The 9,260-nt window shown below is 38.0% G+C and overlaps 1 protein-coding gene across 1 annotated transcript; it reads right to left on the bottom strand.

Moving 5' to 3' along the window:
- Nucleotides 1-1,514: 1,514 nt before the first annotated feature.
- On the bottom strand, nucleotides 1,515-9,260 carry sh2d7 (SH2 domain containing 7). The gene is made up of 7 exons (XM_044357777.1): nucleotides 8,649-9,260; nucleotides 7,609-7,698; nucleotides 7,352-7,517; nucleotides 5,281-5,520; nucleotides 4,612-4,657; nucleotides 1,914-2,656; nucleotides 1,515-1,830 (listed from the first exon to the last, which is right to left on the bottom strand). Exons 1-7 carry the CDS (start codon nucleotides 8,798-8,800, stop codon nucleotides 1,786-1,788), a joined length of 1,482 nt encoding a protein of 493 aa, XP_044213712.1. The 5' UTR covers nucleotides 8,801-9,260; the 3' UTR covers nucleotides 1,515-1,785.

Genomic DNA, 9,260 nt, shown 5'->3' with positions numbered 1-9,260 from the left:
ATCAGGACAGACTCACCTTTCCTGGTTCAGGTTGTATAAATGACATGACCACTGTTTCCTAATGTGGAATTCACTTTCAATGACTTAAAAAGCAACACAACAATGTATACAGTCATTATGAATTATTAATTAATTAGCACTAGTGTGGAAAATTCAAAATTCAATAAACATTTTTAGAAAAAAGCTGCTAAAAAGCTGCTTGGACACATTTGCATTATGAATACAGAACTTTTACTTGTAGTGAAGCACTTTTGTAGTGTGGTATTGCTACAGTAGTTTTTACGGACAATACAGATATCATGTTTCTGCTGTTTATTCTAAATATATTGGAGCTCCTTGTACCAGAGATGGAAATGTGTGGACGACTTCTGCAGATAGGACTGAATGAGACCATGAAACCATCTAATACACTTTTTCACAGCAGACATTTGTAGGAAAAGCACAAGTTATAATTGCGAATAGTGACACTAGCTTCCCAGTGAGTTTTGGCTTCTTTTTGTTTCATTTCTCAGGATTTAAATATGTGTGAGACGACTAGGGCTTCAATTTATTTTAATTATTGATTAATCTGTCAATTATTTTCTAGATTAGACAGGTTCACAATTCTTCTAGTGTGTCTTAAAACAACAGTCAGGTGTCCATATGAACAGTGAAAGAGGTTTTCCTCACTGTAATCATTCCTTCTGTTCATACTGGCTGTTAAAAGATCCTTCAAATTTGTTTTCAATGTAAGTGATGGAGGCCAAAATCCACAGTGTGTCCACACAGTCATTTAAAAGTTGATGTGAAGCTAATATGAGGCTTCAGCAGTGTGAGTTAGTCATATCAAGTGGATATCTGACACATTTACGGTCTTTTTAGCATCAAATTCCCTCTTTGTGTTTCCTCGGACAGTGTTTCCCTGTTGAGCTGCAGGTGGAAGTATGGTAACAAAAAGAGGAACTTTGGCAATAAAAAGACTGTAACGTTGAAAGATATCTACTTGATTTGACTCATTTGGACGCTGAAGCTTCATATTAGCTTCAGATAAACTTTTAAATAAATTTTTTGCACAGAAGGAGGACTGTGGATTTTGTCCCCATCACTTTCATTGTGCATTATGAAGGGATCTTCTAATGGTCAGTATGAACAGGAGGAATGATTACAGCAAGAAGAACATGTTTCACTATTCATTTGGGCTCCTGACTGTTGTTTTAAGACAGACTTGAAAAATTGTGAGCCCGCCCTTTAATCAATTTGTTGTTTGGTCCATAAAATGTCAGAAAATGGTGAAGATGACGTCCTCAAATGTCTTATATTCAGTTTACTGTCATATAGACTAAAGAATCCAGAAAATATTCACATTTGAGAAGCTGGAATCAGAGTATGTTTTTTTTCTTTAAAAAATGACTCCAAGCAGTTAATCGATTATCAAAATAGTTGCCGATTAATTTAATAGTTTGCAATTTATCAATTAATGGACTAATCGTTGCAGATACAGTAAAGACAAAATAAACAAATGACAAAATTCCACTTTTAATGCCACCACTGATACAATTACTAAAATATCACCACTGCTACCACTACTGTACCACAAAAACAAGAATCAAAAATAGCTTAGTTGACAAATCCAGACATACAAAAAATTATAAATGAAGGAAAACTAACAAAATGTATGTAGAGTGTGATTCATGGAGTGTTTAAAACGAGTTTCTATTTGCTTCTCATTTCTTTTTGTTTCATACATCAACATCAGTCTGTTCTGTATCTGAACACAAATTATCCACGTGAGTCCTTTTGTCACTTTTATTTCTTCTTGTAATCAGGCAGGAATTTCTTCCATTTCATATTCTGCAAAGAGAAAATAAGAAAAAAGATTAAATATTTTCTACTCTCAATTAGATCAATATCTCTGCTCACAGTGTGTGACTTACATTTTTGCCCCAAGTGGATTTAGACTTCTTGGTCTTCATGTCCTCCAGCGACTCGTACATGTTCCCCTGCATGGCGGCGGCCTCCCCTGGGATCAGCTCGTAGGTGTCGTCGGGCAGAGCGGCAGCGGACGCTGACCTCTGGGAGACCTTGGCGTACATGACATCACCCTGCTGAGCTGAACTCCCTACGGACGCCTGTGAGATGTCGTACAGCGGGTTGGACTTCAGCACCTCGTGATCATCACTCTGCTGCTCTGACCTGGAGCTGCTCAGCCTGGGCTCATGGAGCGAGTAGGTGTGGCAGGTGACCCTCTTCACTGGAGAGGGAGAATGAGATGTTGGTGTTGTGACAGAGGGGCTGCTCAGCTGGTTGGAGTACTCCTCCTCCTCCTCCATGTTGCTGTTGTCCAGCCTCGGTAGAGATTTGCTTCTGCTCTCCACCTGTGTCCGCTCCGAGTGACCCACAGGACAAACATCACCCGGATATTTTGTGTCTGTGGTGTTAAATGAGTTTCTGTCAGACATGAGCAGCGGGTTTGTGTTTCCTCTGAGTCTCTCTGCTCTGTTTGTGTCGCTCTGGGCATCGCTTGGATGTGATGTCGTATCGGGCAAAGATCCGCTCAGGGTGAAGACCAGAGGAATGCCTCTTTTTGGGAGTGGAGGTACACCCTGAAACACAAAACACCAAATCAGTGAGAACAGGGATGACAAAACAAGCTCACCACCACAAGGGCCATTAGGAGCTTTCAATCATATCACACTGTCTTCCTCAGCAGAAGGAGTTTGCCCAGTTTGTCATTGCTGGTGTTGAAATTTACATTAATTTAAACACTTGAAGACTTTACTCTTCATTTGTTATCCTCATCAGCTTCCATAAAGTGGTAACTAGTCTTCCTCGGGTCCATACAAGAACAGCAACAATAGAACAAACGATAATTTAAAATAAAATAAAACTATAATAAAATAGGGTTGCAACTAACAATTATTTTCGTTATTGTAATCTGTTGGTTATTTTCTCATTAATCAATTAGTCGACTGGTTCCAAAAATGTCAGAAAATGGTGAAAAATGTCGATTTCACTTTTCACCCAAAGTGACTCAAATGTCTTATTGCGTTCACCACCCAAAGATCTTCAGTTTACTATCATAAAAGACTAAATAACAGAAAATATTCATATTTGAGGAGCTCGAATCAGAGAATTTTTTCATATTTTTCTTAAAAAATGACTCAAAATGATTAATCGATTGTCAAAATAGTTGCTGACTTTTACTTTTACTCTACAGTAAAACAAGAAAAAGCAAAACAAGTCAAATATAAAGATCATACGATAGGTGAAATGACTCAACATATGACAGGGTAGACGATACAAAATTACAATAAAAATAAAAACAAAATATTCAAGATGGAAACAAAAGAAAATGAAGCCTTGTTGTTACGGCCTCAAGGCTCGAAGGCCAGAAGGACTTTGGTTTAAAGGTTGAGACTGAAAGTTCATTCTTGACCTTGGAAGCAACTATTTAATAAGGGTAACTTTACTAAAGGGGAACTTTAATAAACACATCCACATACACATTTCTGAAAAACTGCCTCAAGTGATGTCACTAGAGGCAGTTAAACTAAAGTTTGAAAAGTAAAGAAAACTGGAGGTTTGGAGTTAGAAAGAAGTGACCAGACCTCTGTAGCTCCTCATCTCTGCTGGAGGCTGCAGCTCATTCTCACATCTACATTAGCCACAACTAGCATCTAGCATAACACACCAAAATCTCTGAGTGTTGGTGGTCAGGTTGCATTGTGGGTAATGTAGGCGCCAGGGTTTAAATGTGTGGAATAAAAAAAGACCATAAATCTGGTTCTGCTGCATCAATTTTGATTCCCTTTTTTCCTAAACTGTCCGTTATGAAATCGAGGGAGATCTCTTTCAAATTAGACAAACAAGAAACAAATATTTTAGTTTAAAATCTTCACACTAAACGGCCATCAACATGAGGTGGTAGCCTCTTGCTCACTTCTTGCCAGTAGGCTTATTTGATCTAAATGGAAAGAAGAGTCTAACACCAGTTTTTTTATGACTGCCACTGAACCACTGAACACTCAGTTAACTATTAATATCTATATATCACTTATTTTTTAACCAGTTTATATGGGTCCAATGTTTGTGAATGTGGATCTCTTTGTATGAGTGACTGAATTATTTTTGTCTTCACTCTTACTGTTTAATCACTACATCAAAGCACAAAGGAAGATTTTCATGTACGTACATGAGTGCTCGATAAACTAAAATATTCAAGTGTAGAGTGATAATGACGTTAGCACATGCTGCCACAGAGCTGTTTGAGCTTTATGAATGAACATACAACTGCAATCAATGCTTCACCTATCAATGTCAGCAATGTGTTCTTTGTGTGAGCTGATATATATTTGAAAATATAAAAAAAAATATTTGAAAGACAGTGGTGAAGTTTCTACATCCATAAATACTCACTGAACAACAATGATCATAATTACATTATTACAATTCCTTGTAATTTCCTAGAAGTTGTCCTGGAAAGAATAATGTAATTGATGCTAATTATAAGAAAAAATGGTAATTTCCTTGCAAGAAAAGTTTGATTTCAAACCAAACCCAGATAGCAAAATTGTTGCGGCCCAGATCCGGGCCACACCCAACTCTTGGGGCACTTTCATCCGGCCCACATACCGTGTGGAATGATGGCACTTGGGCGGTCCACTCCTGTTTCGCAGATCTGGGCCACAAGCAAACCATATGTCAACCAAGAACAAACCAGATAAACCAGAACTGGCCCACATCCAGAATACACATACCTGAGAACACCGTATCACATTTGATTTGGGACATTTGGGCCATATTTGCTATTTTACATGTGGACCATTTCAGGCTCACATCCATTTTGTCCGGGCCAGAAGTAGACCAGCAGTGCCTGAAGTGGCCCACTTCCATATGCTATCTGAGAATAAATATTCCCTTATTATTCCACTATTATCATAGATGTTGAATTGTGTGCTTGTCTGTAGACTGTAGATTGGAAGTTTACCAATTGAAAATAACATATTATATAGTTATTTTCAGGAAACTTCTTGGAAGTTATTGGTAAATTTACTGTATATCTGAAATTACAGACAGAAAGTGTACAATACTGTATATGTGCCTGCAATTAAACTTAAATGTTTCCTATTAATAGTTTAGTGTAATGTTACGTGTCAGACATTCGCCTTAAATCTAATCAAACATTTTTATGAACAAGTGAAGAACTCTTAGTGTCTTTATATGCAGCACAATTATCCAACGACACTGTGTTGAACGTATTTCTAGGAAATGATAATCAGTCGGCTCCACCTTCCGTCTCACCTGAGAGAGGGACATTGCGTCCACAGACACAGTTCCTGTCAGCTTTCTGCTTTTGGACTTAGGTGGCAGCGCAGGTGGCTGCCCCGTGAGAGGGTCGATTTGTTGATGGATCCTTTGATTATTGATCGGGTCACTGTGATCATTCTTCTTGTCCCACAGGTTTCGCAGAGCTTGAACACTCACTCCTGATTTCTCTTTGTCGTTGTAATTCACCACGTCATACAGCTCACCTGTGTTTACCTGAAAACAACAACCACTGTTATTATGATTCCTTTAAAGCACATTTTGGCTTCAACAAGGAAAACAGATGAGACATGGAAATGATGCAGGCACCAGTCAAATTAAACCAGTGTGGTAGCAGTTAAGGCTTTTAGATTTAGACTGTAGTGTCTTTATGTTATTAATGTCAGAAATATGCAGCTGTTTTTGTTTTTGTTTGATGCAACTAATATACCAAATTATAATTCAAACCTACTGTCATTAAAATTATCGGTCTGTCTTATAAAAGCATAAATAAACAAACTGTCCAAATAAAGCAACAAGAATGGATCCACACAACAGGATGGACGACATGTCATCATCACATTACTGTTGGAAATAAGCAAATCAAAAACTTAATAACAAACAAACTTAACAAATAAAAATCAGACTTTTACAGCATTATCTGTGGTGTGTTCAGACAGAATGCAAAGAAATTTTTTCGCACGGTGTGATTACATACAAGGTCAATGCAAATATGCACCCATGCAAGTTAAAAAAGGTTTCAACTTGAGCTTTGTAATGTACTTCATGAATGTACAGAGAGGAGAGGAGGAAAAGGAGAGAGACTGGAGGGAAATAACAGTCTTTACACCAACTAACATTAAAGTCTGAGTCTGTGAGCAGCTCTGTGAGGCTGTACTTAGGTACAGTAGGCTACTGCTTTGAGCAAAAATTTAATGTTAGCACGCTAACATGCTGATGTTTTAATGTTTACCATATTTACCATCTTAGTTTAGCATGTTAGCATTTTAAAATGCTGATGTTTTAGCATGCTAACATTTGCTAATTAGCACTAAATACAAAGTGAGTTGAGGCTGATGGGATTTTGCAGGTATTTGAATACAAACCAAATTATTGGACAAAGTGAAATTTTGACCTGGTGGTGCAGCTACAACAGTCAGGGCTTCACCAAATGTCTTATAATTAATAAATCTGTGGGGTACATGAATGAATGAATGTTTGTACCAAATTTTATGGCAATCCAGTTGTTGAGATGTTTCAGAAAAAAACAAAACCAACCTCATGGTGGCACTAAAAGAATCACCCAAAGTCCAAAGGATTTAATCGTCTGGGGACCACAGATGTTTGTACAAAATTTTATGCCAATCTAACGAGTAGATGTGAAGATATTTTAATGGATAATTGTAAAACCTGTTGTACTAGGTGCTAAAAGAAAAGTCAGGGGATCGCCAGTGCCAGTAGGATGGGGACCATGACTGTCTTTACAAAATGTCATAGTAATCCATCATATTTCAGTCTGAACAAAAATGATGGACCAGTCGACCGACCACAGTGAAAAAAAACAAAACAAAACAAAACTATAAACCACATTTAATGTTTAACACTCACAACACAAGTATTCCTTCATGTAAAACTACACATTTATTATAAGGTTAGGGGGATCCAGTCACCACATCAGTAACACTTTCTTTAAAGTCTCCTTATTTAGCATTTCTAAGTAGTATATAACCATTCAATAAATGGTTTGTAACATACTATAATGTAGTTATAAGCAGATATAAGGACATTTTCAAGTGTTTATCAATGCACAGTATTTGTCAACAATTATAACTTCTCCTATGAAGACATTTTTTATATTATTACAGCTGTGTTTTATTATATTGTCACATCCGTTTATACAGCAGCCTCCACTTACGGGTGTCCACAGAGGGAGTTATTGAATTTACACTTATATCTGCTACATTATAGTGTGTTGTACACCATTTATTAACTGTTTATATATTGATTATTAATGCTAACTAAGGGGACTTAAAGTAAACCTCTCCATGGCTAACAGGCTCCTCCTCACCTGATTACAGCTGGAGGTCAAGTATTCTCCAAAGGGCTGGATGGGGCTGACCTTGTAGTGCTCTATCAACTCTGTGAGAGTGCGGTAAGTCTGGCAGTCTCCTGATATGACAAACAGTCCATCTTGGTCCTGGGTAATAACAAAATGGCGGCACCTGTCAAGACCCCTATGGAGGAAACACACAGGGGCAGTGAGACAGATCAGAAAGACCGTGAAGAAACAATACACCAATGTTTAACAGACTTGATTTGTCTCACTTGTAGGACAGGATGTAGCCAACGGCTTTATCACTGAGGCGAATGAGAAAACAGCCCAGAGCTTTATCTCTCAATAGATCTTCCGCATCCCTGGGGCAGAGAGCGAGACAGAACCAATTAAACAGACTTACAGGCAAATTAGATTTAAGAATAACACTGCCATGTTATGAAACCCCTCTCCAACTCGTATCTCTCTTTTATGCCAACGCTCAGAGGAAACAAAGATCAGTCAATGCTACGTCCATTCAATCCTATTAAACTGATGATTTTTCACCCTGCACACTTATCCTTTATGTCAAGCTGAAAATCATCTGTTCCTTACCTCAACAGAAATGTAAAATCAGGAGTAGGCAGTCTGTGCAAAGCATGAATAAACAGTTTAAGTGGACTGCTTAACTACTCCTGATTTTTTGATTGTTGTCTTTAAGGATTCTGCACTTTTCTACAGTACTTAATACAAATGTTCCCACCAAATTGGAGGTTTTTCAGATATTTAAATAACCAGGGCCGTAGCTAGGATTTTAAAAAAATGCACACCCCCCCCCAACCCTTCAGAAAATGTATTTATTTATTAATTTGTTTGGATTTTTTCCTGTTTCATTCAGTTAACTGTTTAATTCTATATTGTATTTTATATTTGAAGATCTAAACACTCCACACTACTAGGAATAAATTGGGGACATACTTAATCATTTTATATTTATTTTTTGTTGGCCCAAAAGTAGTCATATCTATAAATATGTGGTAATACTGCAATAAAAGTATAGTACTTGAATAATTGTAGTTAGTTATATTCCACCACTGCATGACCTCAGTGTCTTCATAGGTAGCTACAGCCCTGCAACTAACAGGTAAACAAGTTTGGGAAAAACATAACAGCGTGCTGCAGAAATCTATTCAAATAAAGGCAAATAAAATGCAACAACCTACTAAAACTCACAGGGCCAAAAACAAATGCAACTCTTATGACGCAAACTTTCACAAGAAAAGTGTTATTTCTCCTGATTCCTATGCCAAACACTCATCTTGGTGTTGCTTACTTTCTTGCAGCGAAGCCTTGAAACCAGTCCGGGAAGTTTCCGTTGTGCAGGATGAGCGGCGCCTGCGTCTCAGTGAACCACCGCAGCACCAGCTCCTTCAGGCCTCCTTCTGATGTCTCCATCTGCAGGTCAACACCTGACTTCTTCTCCATCCTCACTACGTTTAGTCAGGAGCTGACAGAGCACTGGCACACCATGTGTGCTCTCTGCTCGAATTACGTTTATCTCTCAAAAGGAAGGAAAGGTGCCTCATTTGACTATTTCCGTTGGGCGTCTCTTCCATCTGAAAAGTGGTATTGTTTCAGTTTATCTACCTGTGACTCCTTTGCCTCTCACTGACTGTTTCATTTTACTATCTGTGTTCCTTGTCCCAGATTCAGCTTCGACGGTTTGGTCACATACAGTAGTACATTTTATAAGTTTGTTGGTTTGATATACTTGTTATTTGACTTTGTAAGAAATGGAGGAGCTGATGTGGGAAGTAGGGACATGGGTTTGTGTGTACTTCTATTGATCACTGTGTGGAAACAAAAATCTGTTCACACAGTCAGACATATTATCAAGACTCTCCCTTCAATTGGTATGGTGGCCCTGAGGTGCAAAACACAAATA

The sequence above is a fragment of the Thunnus albacares genome, chromosome 1, assembly GCF_914725855.1.
Source record: "Thunnus albacares chromosome 1, fThuAlb1.1, whole genome shotgun sequence".
Taxonomy (NCBI): domain Eukaryota; kingdom Metazoa; phylum Chordata; class Actinopteri; order Scombriformes; family Scombridae; genus Thunnus; species Thunnus albacares.
The sequence above is the reverse complement of the archived record's forward strand: the minus strand, read 5'-3'. Positions and strand labels throughout refer to the sequence as shown.